The 27420-nt window shown below is 46.3% G+C and overlaps 1 protein-coding gene across 1 annotated transcript; it reads right to left on the minus strand.

The window, feature by feature from the left end:
- Nucleotides 1-1047: 1047 nt before the first annotated feature.
- Nucleotides 1048-27414, minus strand: VPS45 (vacuolar protein sorting 45 homolog). The gene is made up of 14 exons (XM_010723830.2): nucleotides 27274-27414; nucleotides 27137-27197; nucleotides 24503-24582; nucleotides 23997-24065; nucleotides 23565-23702; nucleotides 23069-23179; nucleotides 21671-21805; nucleotides 21167-21280; nucleotides 20350-20517; nucleotides 16679-16837; nucleotides 15869-15976; nucleotides 14952-15073; nucleotides 8575-8706; nucleotides 1048-1495 (listed from the first exon to the last, which is right to left on the minus strand). Exons 1-14 carry the CDS (start codon nucleotides 27391-27393, stop codon nucleotides 1408-1410), a joined length of 1605 nt encoding a protein of 534 aa, XP_010722132.1. The 5' UTR covers nucleotides 27394-27414; the 3' UTR covers nucleotides 1048-1407.
- Between the last annotated feature and the right edge of the window lie 6 nt (nucleotides 27415-27420).

The raw sequence follows: 27420 nt of genomic DNA on the forward strand, positions 1-27420 counted from the left end.
TCACCTGGTAAAGGCCGATGCAAGCAGTAGGAGTCTCTTAATCCACCACAGAGGAGCTAGTACTAGGAGCACAACTTAGAGGGTTCTGGTAAGAAAACAAGCTGCCTGATCTGGTTAAATGAAGCCTGGACATCTCATTGGGTTGGTACTCCTGCCTCCAGAACCGCAGCAACCCCACTGCCCAAGGACTGTAGCATTGCAGGGCATTTGTCCTAAAAGCCACAAAATGTGTCAGCTTCCTAAGTGCCAGGATGAAGGTGATGGACTGGAAACCCCTCCAGGACCCAATCCCTCTGACTACAATGCTGACAGTCCTGAGTTAGGAAGGAAACACTCCCTAATGATGTGTGTGGGAACCCTGCCCTGTGCCTTGACCCCAGTGTTTTCATGCAGGAGCCCTGGAGCAGCTCCGTGGCGCATGAAGCATCAATCCTTCAGCACTGCGGGAAGATTTTTGGATGGACAGGCACCCAGCCTTGCAGTGACCCTGCTTCAGGGAATTAAGCCAGAGAAATGAGTCTGAATTTCAAGCACTTTTCATCCAGCAGCCCTGCAGAGCTCTCAGGGAACGGGAGGTTCAGTCTTATTTCATTACGGGAAGGCAGGAGATAAGGAGAGCCATGCTCGTTGGCAGCAGACATTCCCAGAAGCCACATATCCGGTCTGCCGATATCTGTTTCGACTCAACCTTTTCACAGTTCCTGTACCTAAATTAAATGTAATTTTGAAAAACAACAAAGGGACAGAGAGTCCGCACATCTCTCCTGGATGCTCCTGGCAGGAGGCACTGCGGGGACTGCAGCACTGTCTGTCTGTCTGTCCCTGGTCCAGTTCCATGCTCAGGAGAATGCCAACTGGCCACCTCCTAGCCCAGCTCTGCTCCATCATTGCGGTGCTCTTATTTCTTTTCAAACCCAGTACGTTTAATTACTGCAAGAGTAATTTTTATTGTTAAATAAACAACACTTTTTCAGAACATGGGAATGAGGAAAGGGGCACTGAGTGGTGCAGGTTTCTTACAGTAAAGGGAAGTTAATGGAGAAGATGAAGCATGGAGTGGCACTCTTTAATAGAAAAGAGGTTCAGCCAAAATGAGTTCTTTAATAGGACTCAAAATATACAGACAACTGAGCAGAACAATACCCATCAGCTTCACCTTCCAGAGATGCACATGAAGGTCTGGGCCGTGTCACTAGATGTTCGTTAGGGGACTCACATGTGTCTGGACACATCAGCAGAGCAGAGCCTCGGGGCAGCATCACGGCAGACACGCAGTGTTTGCAGAGGGATGTTCTGAGTGTCCCATGTCAGAGTGGAGACGGTGTGGGTGCTGCAGTCTGGGGCACGTTCCTCCATGCAGGCCAACACCAGCACAGAGCATGGGGGAGGCAAGAATTGCCCCAAGCTTCACCGCCTGCTGCTTGGCCTTGGTACAGCATGGGAGCTCTCGGTGCTTCGGCCGCGGAAACCTGAAGCTGTAACCTCCTCGAGGAAGCTGCCAAGCAAAGCTCAGGTTAGTCTCCCAGCCAACAGAAAGCAACCACATGGCCTTTGAACCACACCAACAAGTGCTCCCTGAGCAACAAAGCCTAGGCAGCCGGCAAGGATCACCTCCACTGAGAAGCTCCATCCCTCCCTAAATGCCCCATCCCGTAAGGCTCCCAAAATGGGCTCCTCGCTCTCTCAGCCTAGCTCAGCACCTGGGTTTGCTGGCAGCCCCATTTGATTCTTGGCAACAAACCCAGGAAGGTCAGAGCTCAGGCTTGGTTTTCTGCTTGCTCCCAGCCTTCCTGTGAGGATAAGAGAGCAGGAAGAAGCAGGGTGGAAACCTCCTGCTGTGGCATCTTTGGCAGGGCATTCTGAAAGCAGCCCTGGGTTGTGCTCAGCCTCCCTCAGCCCATTGCAGGGCTCTCACCTGCCTGGGATCCTCACTCTGCTTTCAGCCTGTTTGAACCATGTTTTATGGTTCAATCCAACTAATGAGCCTCATGGAAGTCCCTGGGTGCCAAGCATTAATCCAGCCAGAGCTCAAGGACTAAGTAAAATGCTTAAAAAAGCTTCATCCTTTTACCTTCTCTCTCCGATTTTCCTAAGGGAAGTTGGGGCCCCAAGGATCTAAAGCCAAGCATTTGGCTCAGCCATGTACCAGAGCAATGGTTCCATAGGAAAACAAAAGGACGACTTCTTCAGGGCCACATTTGGGACTCTCAGCAAACCCTTGTGCTGTGGGTTAGGGGCTAAGGCTGGCCAACTGGAGGGGGAAAGCCTGGAGCGGGCAGGAACTTGGACAGGTGGGTCGGGGCTGTGCCCTGTTTTGGGGACCGAGAGACTGAAATCTGAGCTTACAAGATCACTCTGTCTTAGTCCAAACCTATTTCCATTTAAACCACAGCAAAATTCCCCGTTATGTCTTTAAGAGCTGAGTTAGGCTGTGTGACAGTGTGGAAAATCCCATTCTTGCTTGCAGAGCACCTTAAAGCTCTTGTGATGAGATCGCTGCACAGGCAGCCCTGTTTGCCAGCACCGAACTCCTGCTGTGGGCAGGACTGTGGCTCTTTGGTTATGCAGCGAGAGAGAAGATTTCTACCTCGATAGGTCTGCAAAATTAACTTCACCCATTCTGTCACCAACCAGTCTTCAAAGGCCAGTTTTATCCCTGAAACATGCCATGGTGGTTTAGTTTCCAGGCTTACCCCTGTCATGAGCACACAGGTCGGGGTGGATGGGTGTGCAGGGGTGGATGGGGTGCGCAGGGCGGGCTGAGCAGCAGGTACCTGCCCTGTGCTACGTGAGCTGGAGCTCACTCAAGGTTAGCTGCAGCACACTGCATTCCAGCAGCCTCAACCCCTGCACAGATCACAGTGCAGCTTAATCCAGCAAAGGATGGCGAGCGAGGAGAGCACCCTTGTCTAAATAGGTTTAGAAGTGGGTTAAGGTTTGAGACTAATTCAAAAGGAATAATAAAAAAAGGATTTGAAAGAGTGATTCTTTAAAGCTTCTTGCATTGTTTTTGTTCAGCTATAGGCTTTTCCACACTTTTGCACAGCGCTCCCGCCTGCAAAGCCAAGCAGGAGCAGCCCTGAGCACCAGGCAGGACGGTGGCTATCTGCACCACCACTCTGTGCAGCGTGGGAGGCTGCCGGGCACTGTGCTACGCCACAGCAGTGCTGCCACGTGAGCTCTGCTGAGGCTGTGCTACCAGGAGGACACTACCACCAGCTCCCATTGACTCATGCTTCAATATGCTGATCAAATTATCCTGACATTAATGCTTAAAAAGTAAACTAAAATAAAAATCAGGATACACCACAAATACTACAAAATCTCTGTTCACCTAGAAGTGGGGTAAGGTGAGATAGGGCTACCTGTGAAGGCTGTGAATCCTGAGAATTTCTAAAAGTTAAAAAAAACACAACCAAAAACCACATGCAAATGCCTGCACCAATTTGCAGATCTCAACCCTGCACTGCTCAGAAATACGCGTTCTTGAGGGCAGCAGCCTGACGCACAGGAGGTGCATTTTGCTGTGGTCCACCAGCACGGCGATTACAGCCAAAGCCATCCCTCCTCCAGCTTTATTTTTAGGCATTAGAGCCACACAGACTGCGTTCTCAACAAAGGATGACTTGCTTTTCCTTTTAAAAGGGACTCCTGGACAACAGTCTCCCCATTACATCATAGAAAGAAGCACAGAGAGGATCAGGGATGCCTCCACCTGCTCCCACACCTTGTTCCCTCCAGATTAAGGATCCTAAGGGCCGGTGCGGGTGCTCCCCTATGGGCACCAGCATCACCAGCATCACAACATGGGCTGGACCGGCCGAATTCGGCACCAAGAGACAGCTGAGCTATTGCTGGAAGTGGGTAAGTGGGTCAGGCTGGCATTCCCTCGGATTAGTCACAGCAGGTTTCTGCTTAACCTGCGCTCTGGATGAGTCAGTCCCACACACCAGATGGTCTCTGGGTCTCATTCATCCCTTTTTAGGCATTATTGATCTCTTTTAACCCCTTCTCTAGTGAAATTTCCTTGCAATCCAGGTGGCTGTGCAGGAAAAGCAGGACTGTGTGCCCATGGGACCGGTGCTGGAGCTGTTTGCCAACAGCAAGAAATCACTTTGCCTTTTCTTTAGGAAGTGGCAGCAGCTCTCCAGCTCTCAACCAAACACACTGGGTTCCACTGCCCCATAATTACACACTTTGCTGTCACTCCTAGCCCTAAAGCCACAGCAAAACCGCAGGCTTCACAGCTCTTTGGTGTAAGCACCCAGCCCCTCTACAGACACAACAGTGTACTGAAATCCTCCAAGGAAGGAGAAAGTCCCTGGGAACCCACAGATTCAACTCCAGCACAGATCTGCCCAAATTTATCTGGGTTCCTCAGTAACTGCTATGGCCAGGAATCAAGTCAAGAATGAACTCCCACATTCACCATAACTGTAATTGAAAAACATATTACACACATACTTCTCAAAAGAACCCACAATTAACAATCCTCAGCCTCTCATTACAGCTCATCACATCGCTGGGAGAACACAGAGAGGAGCTCTGCACTCACGTCTTTGTGCAGCAGGTGGTTCTGCCCGGGGGCAGGTGCAGCAGAAGAGCCACAGGCTGAGCACCAAGCAGAAGAGATGCAGATGGTGCACACAGCCCAGATCTGGGCTCTCCTCTGTGGGGCACATCTCTGCAGGGCGCACTGCCTGGGCTCATCGTACAGGAAAGCCCTTCCTTATCCTTCTCAAAATCACATCATAGCAGAAGTGTTTTTAGTAGGGCAGCAAAAATTTCCAAAGTAACAGGAAGACAACGTGGTTCAATTACAAAAACACTGAATAATCCTGACAAACAACCGATTTTTTCGACCCTGCCGGATCTCAGAACATTTCCAATATGTATCGGTGTACTTCCATACACCGAATGGTAAGAGGCTGTCTGTTAGTTTCTTAAATCAAGGAATAATCTCCAACAAGAGAGCCTCTAACCTGATTTATTTACAAGGAATCCCGAGCCTCACTTCAGAATATGGGCATTGCTATTAAATACCTGCTCTTATTTTGCATATATATGGATACAAATCCATGAAGATCAACACGGACAGATTCTCCTTGACATCACTATGTAGCATAAAGAAACTTAAAAATGGTCCTTCCTATGCCCAATTTGAGACCTTTGCAAACACAGTGTGTAAAGGAGCATTTTCACCCACACTTTCAAGCATCCCATTGGACAACACAGATGGTCTCTTCCACAAATAAGCTTTACACCAGTATAGAGCTGTAATGGCACAACCAACTCTGAGGGTTTGTTTGTGCCTGCCTTGAGAAGCAGCAGATCGATGCCCCCTAAGCCATCCCCCACTCCATAAACACAGATGTTGATCACAATTTAAGTTGGGCTGTAAGAACAATGAAAGCATGGGATTAGTGTGCTTACACGTGCTGCTCCTCGCATTAATATCAAAATCTCCCTTTATTGTGACATATCAGTCCTAATCCAGCAGAAATAAGCAGCGGTTCATTAAAGGAAGGCTGGTGGATTACTGGAGGAGTTAGAACACCATCAAATCTAGGTTTGCTCACATATTGGTGTATTTGCTGATATAGCCAGAATCCTCACACACTTTGCTACGATCGCTGCAGACACGAAACCTTCCTCCTCTTCTTGGGTACCTGGTGGGAGCTGGCTCACTCTGTTCTATATGCTGCTCCTCCTCCTGCAGAGTGTCAGCCATCCCCTGAAAATCATTAAGTTTTTTGTCTGGGAAGCTCTATTGTTATTACCAGTGTGGCCTTTCATCATTCAGGAAATCTTATTCAAGCCACGAGGGAAAAGCAACTCACTTGGGAAAGGGCTATTTTCAGAGCAGGACTCCTGAGAGCCCTCATCTCAGTGTTCTCGGACAGGACCCCTACCATTAACCCCCTATAAAGCCATAGCCTTTCTAAATTATTTTTTTTTTCACTTCATTCTTTGAAATGCAAATTCTGATACAGTATCCTCGTTTTTCTGTAAATAATTCAGAGGCTGCACCAAAACTCAGTCACGGTAGAAGCTCCAGCTAGCTAATGTTACTCCTTACAGCACAAATCTAAGGAGTGTAGTTGCAAATCTTAAATTTCACAAAGCTCAGAGACCTTCTAGTGCAAACAGACAAAGCAGAAAGTTGCTTACTGTCACCTAACAGGTCAGCAGCAGAGCAGGGGTGGGAACCTAAAACCATCCCTTCTCACCTGTCCTGCTCATTTTCCTTCTAGACCAAACGCTGCCAGGTTTCCTCCATTCTCCCTCCCCCATTGACAGTTTCTGCTGAATGTGCTGCACTGATACCCTTGCAGGGCAGGTCCTGGCCTCCAATCTGGAGTGAAAAGCTGTGCCATCTTCCTATCTTCGTTCTGGTTTTGTGTTTTTAGTGTGGTGTGATGACGGTGCTATCCAGGTTCTCAGCGCAGACGCTGGTTAAGGTTTGATGTAGGACTGTTGGCAGATGTCAAAATCAGCCTTGGAATGCAATGGTAGACTGAGAGGTTGAACTGGATGTCAGGTGAACATGAACCAGTTCTTCTGCACCCTTCAAGACGACAATTCACTTCATTTCTTTTGTTTCCTAATTAAGAAGCAGCTAGTCTGATCTCTTTTTCTTACTATTTCCAGGTCTGGCTAGTACAGGACTTAGTTCAAAAGCCACTCTGGAAAGCAAAGGTCGAGGAAGCCTGGTAATTTGGGCAGGCACTGGTTGATATGTGGGCTAATACAGACTTGCCTCTGTAACCCAATTTGTGACAGTAATTTGCTTCTGGGCTATCACCAGTTCAGGAGCTTTCTCATCAGCTGAAATTAAACCAAAGAAAGGGCCAAATTTTGGAGTGGGAATTCGGTGGGTTTGGGCATTTTTTTTTTAGCAAAGTGATGGTGGGAACCACTGGAACGCCTTGCATAAGAGTTATTACTGCTTTGTGTAGGCAGTTTTGGAGCCTGAAGGCGTGAAAAGGAAGGGCAAAAGTGCAGGGGTGTTAAAAATATCACACCGCACTCTAACACAGCAACAGTGCGCAGACATGGCCTAAATCCAAAACCATTTTTTAGCCTATGCACCACACCTGTGTCTACCTGTCAGTAATTGAGATCAAGGAAGCACCTGGCAGCTGTATTTCTGACACACAAAGCCTGTGGCAATAACAGCGTGTGCTTCCTGAGCTCCAGAGCACTGCTGAGGCACCCAGAGTGGTTCTAAAAATGCCATCCTGAACGTTGAGAAGCACAACTTCTTCCAGCGCAGCACCATTCTGTTTGTGCTCCTACTTGGCCACGCTGGAGCTGCCCTTCCCTCTCAGCCTGGTGCTCCCTTTCAGCTCCAAGCAGCTGCTGGACAACCAAGCGGCTCTCCCAGGACTTGGATTTCAGCACACTTCCTGCTGCAACACATGGCAGAGACATGTCACCTGTCACATTCCCTCCTTCTGAGAGCAGTGTCCTTTGGAGGCTGTTCCAGTGACAGACCACTCACCAGTGGTCCTGATATAGCTCACAGAGACAAGACTCCTATAGTAGATTGCCTCCTACAAGAATGAAAATTCTTCTCTTAAGATAAGATGATAGGATATTACTGGGGGCAATTCTATAACAGAGGCCATTCTTTCTGCTCAAATGTTGTTCAGTGGAAGCAAGAGACAAGGTACATCAGTCACGGAGCAGAATCTATTTCAAAGTAAATTATCTGCTTAGTTAGGCATCCAATGAAATGGGAAGGCAATGTCACCAAAGTGAGGCAAACAAGATACAGAAAAGCAAAACTGACCAAGTTTGGAATCCTAAATTCTGGCAGTAGTCTGTGGTAGTCCCAATTTCTTCAGCTGGTTTCTTACTTGGACTTTCCATAAGACATGCAACAAATGCCTCTGCTCAGCTGAGGCAGCAAGCTGTGCTGATTGAAAACAATCCTCAACATGGTCTACATTTTTAGCCAGCTGCTAGAATGACTCAGACAGTGTCCAGGAAATCAGCGAAGCTCAGCTGCTCAGTGCTCCCTGCTCCCACTCAGTCCTGCAGGACTGAGCCCTCACAACTGTCTGGCCTCCCAGGAAAGGCAGCTCAGAGTGTAAAACAAACCAATAAGGAAAGTTCTCCAGGGAGAAATGCAAAAGGCACAGCCAATGCTCTGCAGGCTCGTGGGCGGCACAGAGCCTGCAAGCAGTGTAGTCACAGAACTCCATTCTAATCATAGGTACATTAACTTCACTGCTATCAAATGCAACTGCTCCAGATTTCAACAGAAGCAATGAGACCACAGTCAGCTCTGAATCCTTGTGTGCTGCACTGGCTTTTCATTCATAGTACAGTGTATGGTGAATTATAAGCAGGAAAACCTATACAAATCTACTTCCTCAGCAAAGCAAACATTAAACCTTCAGCTTGATAATACGTCTCTCAGCCATAATGAGCAGTGCTGGGCTCAGACCACTTAGACACATATCTGTGTTCTATTGAGCAGTGAAGATCCCTCAGGCATCACCAATTCACATTCGTGTCAGCAGTTTAATGCACGCAGAATCCCTGGCTTACTGCCAGGGCTGTTACCTTCTGGTGTTGTGGATGGTGGTCCCGCCAAGGACGATCCTGACACCCGGGTTGGTGCGGTTCAGGTTGTACACAGTCAGTGCCTCCTCGTAAGTCGCCCCTCCAATGATGAAAACAATAATATCTTGGGGCCTGCAATAGACACAAATACAAAACTGCATAAATCCCGTACCAGCTATGGGCACGGAGGCAGCAATCCTGCTGGTTTCTCTCCCAGACCACATTTCAATTCTGTGATGTGCTGGGCTGAAGACTGACAACACACAGCCCATGAAGTCGCCTTTAAAACACTGTCTCTCCTAAACATTTACACACCGTGCTCACGGTCCTGACAGCCTCCTCAGCACACTCACACGCCGTATCCCTGCAGAGCTCCACCATGACACATCACTGATGTTTAATGCATGATGGAGACGCCGCTGTGGCTGTTAAATTCAGATCAATTTGGAGTCAAATGAGGACAGCAGTGGAGCTTCAGAGCTCTTGGGCTTGGTTGGAAGGGCACAGATCAGCTGCAGTTTTGCTGGCTGATTACAGAACAGAGGATTTATGCTTCGGCATATCCTCCAGGCATCTAGGCACGCGTCCTGCATGTTCTGCTTTCAAAGGAAGTAAAGGTGTAACCACCCATAGTAAGGATGGTAAGCACAAAATTAGCTTTTGCTAGCACCTAGAAGCTATAAGAGTGATTTCTGCAGAATCTATAATGAAAGGTCTGGATTGCATCCCACCAGCTGCACACCATCCCCTTCTGCAATCAGAGTGTTTCACTCTGGAGAGCAGGCAAGTCTCAACACAATTAACTTTCTGTCACAGTCTCAAAACTAGTCTCTGCTTTCCAAGTAGGTACCTCTGTTAGAACACAGACGCTTGCTGCAGTGGTGAAAGCAGCAGGCATTCATCTGCTCTGTCTGTGCAAGCTCTGGATCAGTGACAAAGCAAATGAAGCATAAGACAGGGATGACCCTGGCAATCACCTTAATGCTGTCTTTGGTTACTCCTGGCTGAGAAGCCACCCTGGAAAGCCCAAGACACCTGTTACTGCCCAGAGGAGCAGCAGCACTCACTTCAGAAGAGCTGTCACTGACAAGAGAACCCTACAAAGAGCAAAATTGCTTCTGCCATCAGAATGGGATGCTGGCTCCAAACAACTGTGTTAGCCATCGGGTGCACACTACTGCCTCCCTGCCCCTGGAAAGGATGCAGAAAGGTAAGAAAAATCCCTCCTCAAAGCAACCATTGTTACCAATAATCTTCCAAGGCATGGGTGTTTTCTGGAAGCTTAGGTTAGGTCAGCATAACATGCCCTGAACAGCCAAAACAAAGTCTTTAGGATACTTTAGGAGGTGCAGGCAGACTGCCACTGTGGGGTGGAGAGGGAAAACTGCACCTCAGTACCTGAAACCTGTGAGCAACTTACTGCAGAGCCTCCTTGTAAAGTACAAGAGTTAGAATAGAATCCTCTGCAGAGAAGTCAGCATGATTACAACACGTTCTATCAGATGCTTTATGCCAGCACTCCCTGGACACAGTGGCAAGTGTCCTTGTGCATGGCTTAGCCCATGCAGCCAGGAGCACAGGACACGATTTCAGTCTGTGCTGCATCAGCTTCCCTTACAGAGACTGGGATTCAGTGTACTTGTCTCCCTGCAGAACTACTCTGTGTCTCCTGTGCAGGAACAGGCTGTGAAATCTGCACTGCAGCCTTAAAACAAGCAGGTTATATATAGCAACCGCACACCCAAGTTGTGCAGGTTCAGACATCCTGCTCAGGCAGACTGAGGGCAGACTGTCCTGTAGTGGCAGCACGAGCCACTGAGCAGCCCCAGAGGACAGGGCAGTGCTGTACCTTGTCTTTTTGCCTGCGTTCAGGCAGGCCGCTTTGAAAACTAGATGCAAATGTGCCCAAGTCTCTTGGGAATGGAAATCAAAGGGAAGGCAAAGCATAGCAATGAAGCGATCTGATAAGCAGCTGTAGACTGAAAAAAAAAAGAATCATATTGAAAATCCTTACAAACCAATTTTTATCACAATATGTGTAAGGGATGTGGCCAGTAGGCAATGCCACAGTTCTTAGGGAGAATCCCTTTCAGGTGAGGAAGCCTGCAGGTCAGTATGGACCTTCCAGGTAAAGATATCTTTACTAACTGGATCACAGGAGCAATAAGGAAATGAAACAGGCAGCTTATTAGCAGCCTGAAGTCCACAGCATCAACCTCCAATACCATCATTTATGCATTTTGGGTTGGAACTTTAAGAGACCTAAAGATTTAAATGCAGAAGCTGTGCAGCCAGTTCCCGTGCGCTCCTCTGAAATATCACAGAATTGTAAAGGTTGGAAAAGACCACTAAGATCATCAAGTTCAACGCCAACACATCCTAACTACCAACCCATCATCTTATCATGAACCAGTCCACGAATCTTCCATCATCTATCACTGTCACCAAGACACCTCTCCTGCTCATTCTCATCACAGGGAGCAGTCCCAAGTCCTGAGGTCACAGTTTCCCTCATAGGGTTACATGAATTGATGTTGGATCTCCACAAATGAGGTGGCTGTGCATTAGCAGCCCAATCACTTCACAGAGAAAAGGCTTGGCTGAGGAAGGGAAACTGTGTTTCTCGCTTATGCAAAGCCCAGATGCACAGGAGGGACGATTTGAGAGTTTTTCAACCTCAGGGTCAAGAACAGAGAAGTATCTTATGAAGGTATTTACAAATGTGTTAAAACAGGTTTGAAAATGATGAAGTCCGCTTCAAATCACATCAAGTTAAAGAGGAACTGAGTACACACAGGAGAAGCAGCAGCAAATAATGAGACCATTCCTGTCTGCACTACCCTAGCACTCCTCCACTACCATAAATGAAAGCAGAAGCAGACTAATACTGCCAGGAACAGCCATACTTCATGTAGCACTGATGAGGATTACATATCAAACTGCTAAGGGAGGCTGAACTAAGAAACCCTACAGATGGAAGTTCAAGGTGGGTTTTATATGTACACATATATATGTACACACATCGATAGCAAGGAAAAAAGGCATACATATATATACACATATGAACACACACATATATAAGCCACATGAAAAACATCTCAGTGTTCTCATGGAGTGCCCAGGGAATTATTGCTTCTATCATGGGCGAACAATAAGGAATTTTGGAACAGGAAGAAACCCCAAGACTCTTACAGGATTAGTGGGAAAGCAATCTACAGGAACACTACCTCCAGCTGTTGTGCTCCTCAGCTCCAATTTGTGGATGTGGCTATGTATTTCCTCGGGTTAACTGCCAATTTAACAGCTAAATGCTTGAGCATTTCACAGAGGAGGATAAAGCAACTGCCTTGAACAAACAAGGACACTGTCAGAGTTTTGGCTTGAAAAAAAAAAACCACAAAACACCAATCATACTAAACACAAGATAATATGTATGATTTAGCAATAGCAACTACTTTCCATCATCTTTAGGGTGGTGTTGTGTGAGCTCAGATAAAAAAGGGCACAGCTAAGTGGTGCCACAACACACGCTGCAAGCTGATGTTTCCAAAAAAGGAGATTTTATATTTACTGCCTAAGGAGGCACCTCACCCATCCCTTCAGATGCGTGTCACATTTATAATGGTGAACTGCTTCCAAATTCTTCCTCTCCTCAAGCAGTCAAGAGCAACTCCTCCTTCAACAAAATTACAGGTGAAAGATCACACTCAGGCTGCAAGTCACAGCATATCTTGGGTGGTATCACTGGATGGTATCAGTGAGTTCTCATGTGTTAACACCACGAGGCCCACTTGGCCTGCCAGGACAAATGCCCTACTTAGAGAAATTCCCAGGCAATTCCAAAGCATAAACAAAGCAAAAATGCCACTAAAAGGGCACACTTTGCAGAGCCCAGCAGTGCTCTGAATGTGTCACAAGCCTTTGGAGGCATCTTCTGCAGTGCACAACGCAGCTGGGCTCACACAGATTGCTGCAATGGGAAGGAGCTGCAGGAACTTTTGTTGGTACTTTCCAGCAGTAAGGTAGAGGGGACTGCAGACTTATGGCTTGCTAGAAAAGGACAACATTTAACACAGCAGGAAAGAAAAGAGAAGCAAAATAAAGCAGAATTGCTTATTGCTCTCTCCTAGAAACCCTGCTCAGTGTTTTGCAGATTCCCTCTCCTTCACCGCTGCCGATTTCCACAGATGAATTTGGACCATGAGCTTTTCCTTCCTCGCAACAGTGTGATGTTTAATACAGAAAGAAACAGTTAAAAAGAATCCTTTTAAATTCTCTGCTGTTGAAGCAACTGCCTCCCTTTGATCAAAAAATACAAAGCCTTTTGCCCCGACCTGCTGCTGAACTGCTGCCAGTCACGGTAACACCATCCTCTGGAAATACAGTGAGAAGCAGGATAGCCCAGTTTGCCTCAGGCTGCAATTTAGTGGAAGTTTTGCAAAACTATTTAATGTAAATTCCTCACACAACTCATTTGGCACTGCAGCAACACCATACAGCAGTTCTTTTTCTTCCAAAATTGATAGCTAGAATCTGTCTTTAGATGAGAACTCAGTTGCATGACATTTAATATTCATACCCAAGATACAGCACAGTGCTGCACCTCCATTTTGAAAAGCAAATAAAGACCAGGCACAAAAGTATTTTGGCACTGATGTTTTCTCAAAGCTACAGAACCTTTGATTCCTAGAGTTCTCATGTCTTAAGCTGAACAAGATTTCCCCATATGGGAACAGCCCCAATAACCACATGCTCTTAAACATTTAAAGAGGAACCTAAGTGAAACACAACTCAGCAGAATGTAAATGGGTACTAAGAATGAGAAAACAAAGGTCAGAAGACCATTTGCTTCTAGTTAGTTCAGAAGCAACCAGGGTCAGGGCTGCCTGGATGCAGTCTCTACTGTTCTGCCCACTATGTTTCCCATCACTCCATCTCTTTTTGTTGGGCTGAAATCCATCTCTTTCAAGGAGATATCCATGCCAGATATGCCCTATCTGTTACTAGGAAGGGGCCTTGATATCTCACACTCATTAAAACTGTCCATCCACCCTGTCCACCATTTTATTTTTTAAAGGAAAATTTGGAGTAAGGCAGGTAAGTTTCAGTCTACCAAGGACATACATAAACAAATTGATTCTTGTACGATTATAATTCTTTAATTCATAAATGAAATGATTTATATCCCCTGCCACCAACTTGGCATGGAATTTGGGTCCTTCCCTGTTACAAAATACCTTTTTGTTTTCATCAGGTGGATGTAAATGCCCCAAAGCAGGGCTAAGTGAGAAGACCAGTGTGTGTGTTATCTTGAAGAGCCAGACATGAATGACAGCTCCTGCCCCTCCCACCTACCTGACACTGCTGCCCCTTGGTCCCCAAGCCCACTTCCTCTAGCTCCAAACAAACCTGCATATTCAATTTAACTCAGACTTCCCTGCAGTAGCCACCTCATTTGGTGAGAATTTTACTACCTTGAATTTATTTTCTGCCTCACTACAAATGTGGCAGTTGCTGATAAAAAGCCAGTCATATGGAGCATGTGAAGAGCATGATGGCTGTTGTAATGCTGCAAGTAAAACCCTGGGGCATTCAGCGAACATTTGAGAAGACTTAGAGAATAGTTGTGCTGGTCTCACCACAGATCACCCAAAGGAACCAAAGCAACATCAAGATCTTCCCCTCCAAGGACACTACTAGGAGGAATAAGAAATGCCAGCCAGCATGCCGCAGAACTTAAGGTAACTTACAGAAAGGAAACTGAGATACCAAACAAATCAGTGATTTGTACAGAAAGCTGTTGAAGAACTTGTAGCCCTCTCTTTACCAACTCAGTGCCCTCACTCTGAGGCCCATATTTATATTCAATGACTTCACTGACAACAGGTTAGCCTAGATCTAGCAAAGTCAGCTAGAACCAGACAGCCAGGCTTCTTTTCAATTACAGTTACTGGCCACAATCAGCAACATCCCATTCTAATCAGAAATAGTAACTGGCTCAGAAGGGAGAGTTAGCAGCTGGACTATTTTTGGTTCTCTGCAAGTAAACGCCAGATGGCACAGACCGAAGTTAGGGGGCATGTTGAAATCCATCATGTGAACATCCTGGCAGCCTGGTGCAATGGCTTTATCTTTACCTAAGCTCTTACTTCCAGTGGGAATGTTTTGGTCAGCACTGAACATGGAGAACAGAAGACTGTATTTCAGCTTTAATAGCCTGGCACCTACCTGAGAGCTCAAGAAATACCTACTTGATCAGAATATTTATTCAGCAAGCCTGAATTTTTTCACCTATGGGCAAAGAATAAGCAAGTGGGAGCACAGGGAAGAGCAGACGTTTTTCAATTCCAGGTGCTGCCCAGCAAGACCCCACATACCTGTCACGGAGGGTGTTGGGACCCAAGTAGGGGTACTGGCTGTCCTTCAGTTTTCCTTTGATGAGCTGATCCAGTGTTTCTTGAAGGAGAGGCTGGTGTTGTGTATACACATTCTCAACACCCTACAGTGCAAAAGAAGCTCCCGTTATGAATAAATACAGCAAGGCAGCATGCTGAAAGAAAGCTGATCAGCAAAGCCACACTCAAAGAGCCCCAGCATCTGATGGATAAAGCAACTATTAACCATTGAGTCAAGACTTAGAGGGGCTTTTCAGCAACCAACTTCCATTGCCTAAAATGAGAATTACACCTCAAACGTTCAGTGCGCTTACTATTAAACCTCTAAAAAAAATTAAACGTCTGTGTCATGGTTTTATCGTTCTTTGCATCAGTATTCTACATTCATAGCATCATGCCATGGTGGGAGTTGAAGAGTTCATGTGGCAGGTCCATGTTCTGAAGAGAAGAATAAACTACATCTTCCATGGGCCAGGAAAAGACTCAGCACCAGAAGACTTCACTTTGTTATTTTCTGTCTTCCAGCAAGAGGGAAAAGACAAAAGAATGGAGAGGTCACGCGACCTCTCTCTTTCCAGCTCCCTGGTGGTCAATGCAGCATCAGAGACTCAGTATCAAAAACTCTCTTTCATTCATTTGATTTATTAGCTTCAATTCCAATTAATTTGTATTTCGTTAAGGTTTTTTCCTTAAATCATTGCTGCTGGGTTTTTTTTGTTCCTCTTTTATCTGGACCCACCCCCCACCACCACCCTTCTGGTCATTGAGCCATTTAGGCCCCTGACCCAGGCCTAGAAAATGAACACCTCTGAAAGCCAGAACACATGGCATAAGAATCCTGCCCCATTACTGTAACTTTGACTAAAGCTGTCATTATTTCATCTATAGCAGATCCATACCTTCAGTCCTTTGAGGAACTGTTTTGTGATGGCTACAGCATCCTTGGGACTGAACAGGTCACTGCCCCGGACCCGTTTCCCTCCATATTCCACAACAGCAGACACTAGCTGTACAGAGAGAGGCAAAACCAGAGTGCTGTTAATCTGGGAAACAAAATTTCATACAGTTGTCCTATCGAGTTCAGTGGAGGTACTGGAACAATGACCAAGAAGTCAGAGAGAGGAAAGAAGGAAGAGAAGTATTCTCTGAATACAGGCAGCCATGGCACTGCCTGCATAGGGAGAATTGCTTTCATTCCCACAGTCCTCTGCAGTGAAAGCAGATCTTCTAGACAGTGACATTTTTCTGCCCCTCCACCTCCTCTTCAGCTGCTCACTACATTTATCAAGCTCTGCCACCCTCTCCCTCCCAGCCAAGCCCCCCTTACTGTCTTGGTTAAGTCCCTTGCTACAGCTATTGCCTATTCAGCAGGAGGTGGAAGAAGGAGAAAGGAAAAGTGCATCAGGCTGCCTGCATGCCATACACCAGGTCTAGACTCCTGCCAAACACACCACCTCTGCTTTTAGAATCCTTCATGATATCACTGATTTTGGAAATGGAAATTAAGTAATTAGCTATCCCTTTAACATCTACAGGCCCCAGCAAAGCTCTGTGCTCTTATTGAGAAGTGTGGTGCAATCAACAGAAAAAAAGTACTATGCTACGTTAAGGCAAGCAACAGGCATCTTCCACCAACTAAGAAAAATTTGACACCTGTGTGCCCTTCTGCCCCACTCATTCATCCAGCAGAAGGAGAAATACTGCATTACCTTTCGGTATCTCTCAGAAACACCCCTATTCTTGAGATCTGCCATCAGCCCTGGCAGGCTGTTGCTGCTGTGCCGCTCGTAGTGCAGGGCATAGAGCATCACCAGCCGGGCAGCATCGAGCTCTGTCACCTTGGGGTTCTGCAGGAGTCGCCGCACATTCTGCAACAAGATACAAAGTGGGATTAATGGAGAGGCCTTCAGAGTACACTGAATCAGACTAACATCAAGCCCATTGCTTAGTAACAAAATTGCAAGCAGGAGGAACGCAAGGGAATTAAACTACCATAAGCAACAGACCTGAGCTTCTTACGTGCTCTTTGTTTAGATTTACTGGAGTATAATGGACTGCAAGTTGTTTTCATGAAGCTGGGATCCTCTGTAATTCCCTGTAACTCTACATAACGTGCCTCACAGTGAGCCCAGCTCAGTGCATTCCTCCCAGATGGGGCACCCGCAGACGCTTGTAGAATCCTTTAGTCTTTGCCCTTTCCTTTTCCAACCTGAATACAGCAAAAGCTGGCCCACAGGTTCCATCGTAATATCAACCATCAAGGAAGAAGTGCTAGCAGAGCTACAGTTTGTTTTCTGGAAGGTGTGGGAATGAAGCATTGAAATCTCAGACAATCTCTGGATGTGAGAAGTGTGGGGCTAGGGGGAAGCAAACAAAGCACTTTGAAGCAAAGAAAGAATTACAGCATGGAAAGGCAAAGAAAGATTACTGGAGAAGTAAATACAGAAATCCATAGTTATTTACTTCTCACATGCAGATTATTAGTTTTTCTGCTGAACAGAACATGGCAGCATTGTAAACACAAGGACTGCACGTCCCAGAGGCTACCTGCTAAAGCAGAGACCATTTCCAGAAAAGGCTCAGAACCCCTGAGGCATGCCATGTACCCTCCAGGGACTGCAGGCAGGATATTATTCTATCATGTCAGCTGACAATTTGCCATGTAAGTGCTACTCCTTGTCATTACAACAAAAGTACTTATTTCCTCTCTGCAACTTCTCAGTCACTGCACAGTTGAGATACTGAAGTTAACAGAGGAAAAGACACCAGAGCCAAGTTGGTAGCTTTGGTGAGCAGTGGGAGCAATAAGCTCCTTAATGCCAAGCCTGGAGACGGATCTCAAGGAAGAGGCATCACTACTGACTGCACTTGCAGGTTAAGGACTGGACCGACACTTAACGGCACAGCAAAGTCTGCAATCCTCCCCGTGCTTAAAGCAAAACATCAGCCTGCATTGGCTCAAGTGCAAGAGAGCAGCAGAGCTTCCAGTTGTACAGTGGTTGAAACGGCGGTTCCAAGACAGGGACAGAACCAGCTAGGAGGATTTTTTCCATGCTACAAGAGAACATGACCTTCAAACACTCCAAAAATCCCAGCACATCTTGGCAACATTTTCCCATCCTCCCAGAACAGAGAGGCAGCATGGAAATATTCATCGAACAGCTGTGAAACAATACTGTAACAGTTGTTATTGACCGAGCTGATTCAGCTATGTTTGTTGCTAACCGGTCCACTGATGCAGACCAGTTACAAAAATATGGGGTAAAATCCTGGCTGCGAGCTGTTCACTGAAGTTAACGAAGAAACTCTTGTTGAGGTCAGCAATTCACCTGCCAGGGTAAGGACAGAGGCCCACAGCAATGCCTGCTTGCCACATTCTGGATCCTGTGCTGGCAGCACAGTGGCAATGTCTATATAAGCGGGAAGCTTGTAAAACAGAAAAGCTATTGTCCATCTAAGGAGATGGGATTCAAAACCTCCCATTCATCTCTCAAGGCTCATGTACAATGTCAGGATTAATAAAGAGACCGGGAAAAGAATAACGAAAACGTACTGTTCTCAGGGGCCCTCGGCCACAGAGAAATTAACAATTGCTGAAGTTACATCAGTGAGAGAACAATTCTGCCTTTATTTTGTGCACTGGTTATTCTTCATTGTGTCTGTGGCCTTGCCCCTTCCCTGCCATTAAGAGTCTGTAGCAGGGAACAGCCTGGGGCACTGCAACTAAAGAGATACTGATCTCTCATATAGAAATATACCAGTTCCATTTTTGCATTTTGCATTTATTTTCTAGCTGCTATATGGTTTTCAGTCACTCTCAGTTGACAGAAACACAATAGAGCCCTTTAGGCATGTGGCTATAAAGAAATGCAGGCATCCTATGTGCCATAAAAACTGCAGAAACACTACTCAGTGCAGACTGAGACCTGAATTAGGTGAATCTAGCTAACAACCTTACCACTACAGTGTGGCACTCAGTGGGGGCTGACCTCCCTCCATCTCAATCCAGTTTCCAGCACTGCCACGTATTCCTCTACCCATAAAGCTGTAACATGCAACTGCTCCACCTCCAGAAGTTCATGTCATCCCTTTCTCCAGTGAATCTGAGGTGACCTACTACAATAAAAATCAACATTTTTTCAAAATGGACCCCAATGCCAAGCACCCAAGTTTCAGCACTCACACTCTGTGTTGTCTTCAGCAGAGTATCTGCTTGTAACATCAGAAACAAAGATCACAGTACAGACATGACGTGCTGACAGATTAGAAGTCAAAAATTTGTCTTTTAACCTGCACAAGCCTGACCTAGAAACCATAACATAGCAAGAGGGCATGAGAGGTTGTGCTCAGCAAATGCATTTTATGGTTACAATCCCACTTCAATACTTGGTCATCAAAATTCCACCAAATATAAGCTATCAGATCACATCTATATGCTGATAGATCTATATAGCTGTGATGATTTCAACAAGTCTATACTGATTTACATCAGCTCAGAATCTGGTAATAGATGACAGTGCTCGAAGAGCTGATGTTATCACTTAGCCACCCACTTGGAGAGTAACAGAGGTAAAGAAAACATATCTCTCAAATCTGTTCAAAATTCTTTCTGTTTTCTAATCAAAGTGTAAATAAGTCCATTATATGGTGTAACTTCTATCCCAGCTATAAAAAATAAATGATTCGCTTTCTAATACTGAGTCAGTAGTTGGACTCTGCTATAATACAGTCACTCTTAACAATACTGCTATTTTCTCTGAATAGTCAGCAGCCACAATTCATCATTATTGACATACTGTCAGATATTAGGTCAGGTCATGGAATCCAACAAGCCAGCACAGGGTCAAAACTTCAGTCTAAACTCAGCTATAACAGAAGTCTCTTGTAGGCTTTTTCAGTCCCCTCTGCCAAAGAAATCTTTTATCTAAAAGGCTTTTCACTGTTTTACACTGTTTTTTAGAAAAGAAGTAAAAGTCATCACCTCAAGGAATGGTCTGGTTTAGTTATGGATTCCATTTCTTCTCCTTCCCAACAAATATAAGAAGCTTCTGAATAGAGGTCCAAGTTTTTTTTACTGGTGCCTATGCAGGCAGCTTGCCAGGTTCCAACCAACTACATACAATGAAGGAATGTTGTACTGTGAAATGTAGACAGAATTTGCAAAGATGCTTCTCAAGCCAGTTATTAACTATGATTCATCTCCATCTGAACTGAACAGGTAGGAGAAGAATAATCCTAACATCTTACGTCCCTACCCTCGAAGACATCTGCACGCAAAACTCCCACTGATTTTCAGTATCAAACTTCCATCAGCAGGAGACTGTCAGGAGCAAAACACCTAAATTCAAAGGACCACAGCCAGGCTCCGAGTCTGAGGTACCTGGAGGGCGCTGGAATGGTCATTGTGACAGGCCAGCTCCTGCTCCACCTCAGACACCTCCAGCAGGTTGCGCTCACCAACCAGTCGAGAGAGCTCTCCTACCACCGTCACGTGCTTTGACACTGTGCCTGACATCTTCTTGAACTGCGGGTAGTTCTCCACAAACGCCTGCGAGGGGAAAACCAGAGCGACACATTCTTCAGAGTAAAAGCAGCAGACAACAAGAGTGGTTTATACAATTTATCACTGGGTTGCACATGTCCACTAATAAGCAAGACCACTGCAGGTGCACGGATGGTCAGGCACCTCAAATCCAGAAAAAGACTGAAAGTTCTCCAGTTACAAGATTTTTGGTTGTACTTTTTGTTTACACTCAAAATAAAAGAACATATAAAGTAACTCCAGAGACACTGCCAGGATTCTTTAAATCTTCAGCAGCGACTAAATTAACAGAACCTGCTGTGGGCAGCTGCCAAGTGACCCAGCTCAGATAGGAAGTCTACACAGCCACACTGGGTAAAACCAAGTACCTGAACTAGAGCTTATCAATTCAACTGGGGGGATTCCGGATTCCAGCAGACTCTAAACCGCAGCTCAGGGAGCAGTCAGAGCAAGCAGGCTTGAAGGCTGTGCTGCAGCGGTGCAGAACGGCCTACCACAGGGTCTGGCTCTCAGTAAAAAAATACCGTGCTGAACTCAGGACAGAGGTTCCTGCCCCTCATTGCAGAGGTCTGAACTGAATCCAGACTTTCAGCGTCAGTCAGCACTGACCTGCACTACTCTGCCACAGATGGGCTTTAACAAGTCCTGTCTGTACCTTCATATCTGCTATGGATTCCAGCTTCTGCTGCTCCTTAGGTTTCCTCTTCTGGAAATCCTCCATAAGATTCTTGATGTTACTGCCAATCTCTGCAAAGTTCAGGTACATGTTCTGCATGGAAAAAGGAGGGCATCTGAGAGAATGAACACAAGTCCTAATACACAGCTAAGACACAACCATTTGAACACAAGTCCTAATACACAGCTAAGACACTGTGAACCCAAAAACACTTCGGTACCACTACAGATCGGTGATCATCTATTTGACACTCAAACTTGACCAAACAGCTTTGTGATTGGTCCAGATTTTATTTAAAACTATCAAAAAACTGTGTTATTACACGTCAGATAATGTCTGCGTGACACAATGACTTTCACCCTACATAAACTTTCCTCACCTTAACATTAAAGTCACTGAAAGACTGAAAGGTTCCAAGAATGGAACCTGATTCCAGCATTCAGCTACTCAGGGAGATCCCCATCATAAGACACAGCCACCTACATTGGCGTAGAACTCGTCGTTCTCAGCAGACAGGACCACCTCTCGGAGATCCTTACTGATGCCTGGCACACGCGAGAGGTCAACGCGGTTGTTGTTGATCCCCAGCAATTCATGAACCATAGCCTGGTACGTCCACTGACACAGATGGGGAAAGAGAAAGGCAAGTATTGACTTCAGCACGGTATCACACTGCACTGAGAAAGATTTCAGGCTGAACTCAAGCAAGGTCATTTCCCATTCCTCCAGTAACAGAGCAGATTCAGAGTATCTGCTCCTCAAACTTTTGTCAGAACATTACAATCAGAAATAAATTCTGTTACTATCACAAAGGCATCTCACTGTCAGAGGTGCTGATGCCAACATATAGGAAAACAAACCACATCCAAGGATGCTTACTGCAGGTACATTCAAAGGAAATGACTCTAAAAGCACAGCTGGGATTAATATTCCTGTTCCAGCAGCTCTATTTGCCACCATTAGCTTCCCCTTCTCCTTCTGTGAATGAACATTTATTTTTGGCTGCAGAGATTCCACAGTTACAAACTATAATTTCCTACACACTCCTGTGCTTCTTACACAGCAACTGGAGAGTATGTTTCTGTACATCAGTGAGTTACTATATTTATCTTGGGAAGACTAATTTTAATTTAGAGAGAAAACTGAAAGCTGATTAGAATGCTGACATGCCTGACACTGCATTTACATTCATTTGACTCCCTCCTGGATAGAAAATCTCCACACAGCAGATAACACTTTTGGTACCCTGTGCTGAGTGTTGTCCTTAACTCTACCAACCACATGTGAGCTTGGTTGCTGACTATCAGATTTCTCCAGTGCATAAGGATCGCCAGCAGCTCCCACACCATCGCTTTCCTGAAGTGCTGCCTGCAGCTGGGGTAGCCCAGAGTGACTTGAGATCTGAGCATATCCCACAGAAAGGAGAGAAACAGACCCATGCCAGGTTCTGCAGCACAGCAACAATGCAGCAAAGAAACGAATCACAGAAAAATACTGCCACCCATCAATAACAAAGACAGAGAAATACACCTGGCCACTCTGTAAATATGTTCACGTACTACCAAGCAGACTGCACAAACACACCACTTAAAACAGCACTGCTGAGACACCTAGCAGTGTCTAAATGCAAAGTGTGTCTTACGAAAGTGTACTTGATCTGATTTTTGGCCACCTCTGCCTCTGAAGCCAATATGTACAATCCACACTCAACTGTCTGAAAATTGAGCCACAAAATAAAAGAAAGATTTCAAAAGAACGGGGGCAATATTTTTTACCCTTAAATACAAGTCACACCCTGTCAGGTTGTGAGCTACTGCCAGGAGATTCTGTGCACTTCCAGAACTCACACTGCTATCCCCTTGGACAACTGAGGTTATTCACCTGGTTCAGAAGTGGGGTGATCGCATCGTCTGAGCGGTCCAGAATAAGGAGCAAAGGAGGAACCTCAGTGCGACGAAAGTCAAACAGCTCATACTCTTTAGTGATTACTTGCTGTTGAGAAAAGTAAGAAAAAACCACTTGGTTATAGGTATACCTGGAAAAAGTTCCCTCTTACTTTTGTAACAGATGAATAAAAAGTGAAAAGCTGGAGAAAAACAAGTTGCGCCGCTATCTTAGTCAACACTGTTATTGAGAACACAACATCTGCTTTCAAAAGGCATCAGTAACGCACTGCAGTTAATGGGACTTGTGAGAAATAAGGGCCTTCACTTTTTTCATAGGTTGGTGGAGGCAGAAACAAGGCGATGTGACCTGCCAAAAGCCACACAACATAAAAATGGAAGAATTTACAAGAACTGGCTAAAGAACATTACGAAAAAACATTAAACAAAAATTAAACAAAGTTGCCAAACTCACTTAACACTGCTCACCGCACCTTCACACATTCAGCAAGCCTCTTTGCTGGCTCAGAAGAGAGTTGGTATCGAATCATGGGGCATTTCTTCAGGGACAGAAGCAGAGCAGTCAGCCCTTGAGTTGTTCTGGACAGCTGGGCTGGATCCCAGTTGCGACCCTAGAAGGAAAGGTTATGTGAGAGATGGACATGCCATCCCCAAACCCTTTGTCCCATGAAGCTGCATTTCCCTCCAAGCAGACAATATTTTGACTAAAGGAGCAGGTACACCAAAGGCCACAATCCAGATTGCCAATTCCTGCTAACAACCAGCCACCCCTTTTGGGCTGGACACAGCACTCTGCCTGCTGGGCAACTACTGCCACTGCACCCACTTTGCCGTGGCTACTGGGCTCTCTGTTAACCATTAAACAAGGCCCCAGAGCCCTGGAGGAGAGTTAGCTTTTTTCATACCTGGCAGCAGCCCAAGAGGTTGAGAGAAAAAACGTGTGGATTCACTGCAATGTAATCTCCATAGAACTCCTGCCAACAAGTGAAAGCAAATACAGTTAATGCCCTGCCAACCCCTATTCAACCTACAAGAGCATGTGTATTGGCAACATTAAAATCCTAAGCGCTTCACTCACTGATTCTGATCATTTCTCCTTCCTCCATGCCTACATACTCATAATCTTTACACTTCTGCTGACAACTCCACTGCCAGTTCCTGTTGTACTTTTCAGGTACATAGCTCTTTGTTGATGCCACAGACAACACGTAGCAGCCTTGTGAAATAATGCCAGCAGCTCCAGCAACTGGAGGGCAGAGAAAAATGGAACACACGGGTTTTCTGCAGTGTTGTTGCACGCTTTTTAAGACCTCCAGAGTCCTCCTATTACCACGTGCATGTTTGCTAGCTTGTATATTCACCTCCTAATGCCCTTGAATAAAGAAACCTACTTAAAAGATTCAAAATTCACCTGAATTTCTGCCACAACTTCTTGTTCATCAGCCTCAGCTAATGCCTTGATATCACTCTTACTGATCACGTTACTGAAATCTGAAAGAAAACAACAGAGAAAGAGCAATTGGGCTCTGTGAGTGACACAGAACACAAGAACATCACAGCACAGTATGACCTGATTCTCCCCTGGAGCAAGAGTGGATTGCAACAGAAATCATTTGCCTTCACTCCCATAATAGTCTCTCTTACATCTCCCTGCTCAGCATCTGCTCAATTAGGTAACGCCATACATGGCTGTAATTAGTAGATTTATAAAGCTAAAAGATAAGCACTATTAAATAGTTTAACACTGTGGCCAGCTTAAAACAAGCTGGAGCTTCTCAGCATCGCTGTCAGTAGGTCACCACCACCGTCCCCTGCAACCCGGAGCTGCTCCTCCAGCACTGCGGGGCGACAGGGACATCTAGAGGCCACTTTGGATCACTGCCCAGAACCTGTCGTGCACGACAGCTACACCTCAATAGAAAGGCCGCTGTAGTTATTCTGCTTCATTTCCAAACCTACAGAATATTCTACAGCACGAACAGAATGCGTGAGGAACACCTGCCTGATCCACCAGGCGTTACAAGATGCTGTGTACTGGGTTTAGTCCAACAAGTTAGCATTGTCTCTAAATGATTTACCTTCAAGATTTAGGCCAGTGTCTCATCTCTCTGTTTCCACTGTAATAGAGGCACTCTAAAGCCAGCTTCTTTCATGTTTATGAAGCACCACAAAGCTTTAAAATCCCTGAAGTTTTCAGGAATAAGCCATATGAGAGTAATATGGGTTATGGCATTGCTTTATAAAGATTCTTATCAGTTGTTTCAGTTTAACTATTTCATTTTATATGCATGTAACCCTTTCTAAAACTATTTCATAGAATGGCTTCAGTTGGAAGGGATCTCAGAGATCACAGAGTTCAAATCCCTCTGCCATGGGCTGGATGACCCTCCCCCCCACATCAGGCTGCCCAGGGCCCCATCCAGCACAGCTTTAGGCACCTCCAGAGATGGGGAACCCACACTTTCTTTGGGCAGCAGTGTCACGGCCTCATCACACCCTCAGTGAAAATATTCCCCAATGTCTAGTCTAAACCTCCCCTCTCATTTAAAAGTGCTCACCTTTATCCAATCACTACCTATTTGAGGAAAAAGTTGACTTCCCTCCTGCTTATAATTACTGTTTAAGTACTGGAAGGCTGCTCTCAGGTCTCCCTGGAGCCTTCTCTCCTCCAGGCTGACACCCCTGGCTCCCTCAGCCTTTCTTTGCAGGAAAGGTGCTCCAGCCCTTTGACAATCTTCATGGCCTCCTTTGGAACCTCTCCAACAGCCGTTTTTCTTGTGCTGGGACCCAGCCCTGGATGCACTACTCCAGACAGGACCTCACAAGGGCAGAGCAGAGGGGGAAAATCCCCTCCCTGCCCCACTGCCACCCTTTTGCTGGTGCAGCCTAGGATGCAGTTGGCCTGGTAGGCTGTGAGCGTTCACTGCTGGCTCATCTCCAGCTTCTCATCCATCAGGACTTCTAAATCCTTTTCTGCAGGACAGTTCTTAAGGAGTTCTTCTCCCAGTCTGTACTCATATCTGGGATTGCCCCGACCCAACACAGCCTTCAGCCCTGCTGAACCTTTTAAGTTTATGTGAGTCCACTCCTCAGCCTGCCCAGGTCCCTCTGGACGCCATCCCTTCCTTCTGCTGTGCCAACTGCACCGCTCCACTCTGCGGAGACAGACCTGGATGTCCTGGTGGACGACAGGTTGGCCATGAGCCAGCAGAGTGCACTTGTAGCCAAAAAGGCCAATGGCATTCTGGGGTGCATTAAAAAGAGCGTGGCCAGCAGGTCGAGGGAGGTGATCCTCCCCTTCAGTCTGCCCTGGTAAGGCCTCATCTGGAGTACTGTGTCCAGTTCTGGGCTCTCCAGTACAAAAAAAGACAGGGATCTCTTGGAAAGACTCCAGGGGAGGGACACAAAATGGTGAAGGGCCTGAAGCATCTTTCCTACGAAGAAAGGCTGAGTGAATTGGGTCTGTTTAGCCTTGAGAAAAGAAGACTGAGAGGGGACCTAATCCAGGTCTGTAAAATACCTAAGGTGTAGAGGGCAGAGTGGTGAGGCCAGACTGTTTTCAGCGGTGTGTGGAAACAGGACAAAGGGAAACGGCCAGAAACTGCAGCATAGGAAGTTCCGCACAAATGCACACAAGAACTTCTTTAGGTGAGGGTGACGGAGCGCTGGAACAGGCTGCCCAGGCGGGTTGTGGAGTCTCCGTCTCTGGAGATGTTCCAGACCCGCCTGGACACCTACTTATGTAGGCAACCTGCTTTGGCGGGGGTTGGACTCGATGATCTCTGGAGGTCCCTTCCAACCCCTACAATTCTGTGATTCTGTGATCCACTCAGTGCCATCAGCCACTGCTGAGGGTGCACTCGGTCCCACTGTCTGTGTCACCGATAAATACATTAAAGGGTAAACTTAGATCTGGAGATCTAAACAATGTAAAATCTCCAATTCAGGCATTTTCAGCATCTCAGCGGCACTCTGCCCACGGGGGAGGTCAGTGCCTCCCATCGGCCTCCCTGAACGTCGGGAGCTCCGAACAGCACGTACTTACAGATATAATAGATGCTGTACTTCGGCCTCCGCAGCTCCTGAATGAGGCAGTGCACGTTCTCCTGAAGGAACACACAGCGACAGAGCGGCGATCAGAGGCGCTCAGCCCCACCGCCTCCCCGCGGGGAGGGCTCTCACCTTGGTGGGCCGCAGGAAGCAGACGGCCTTCAGGTGCTTCATGGGCTCCCTGCCGGGGGAGTCGATGCGCTCGAAGAGGTAAACCTCCTTCTGCAGGATCTCGGACTGCGTGTACACCATGCTGACCGCGCCGGGCTGCGGGGAGCG

Source organism: Meleagris gallopavo, chromosome 27, assembly GCF_000146605.3.
Source record: "Meleagris gallopavo isolate NT-WF06-2002-E0010 breed Aviagen turkey brand Nicholas breeding stock chromosome 27, Turkey_5.1, whole genome shotgun sequence".
NCBI lineage: Eukaryota > Metazoa > Chordata > Aves > Galliformes > Phasianidae > Meleagris > Meleagris gallopavo.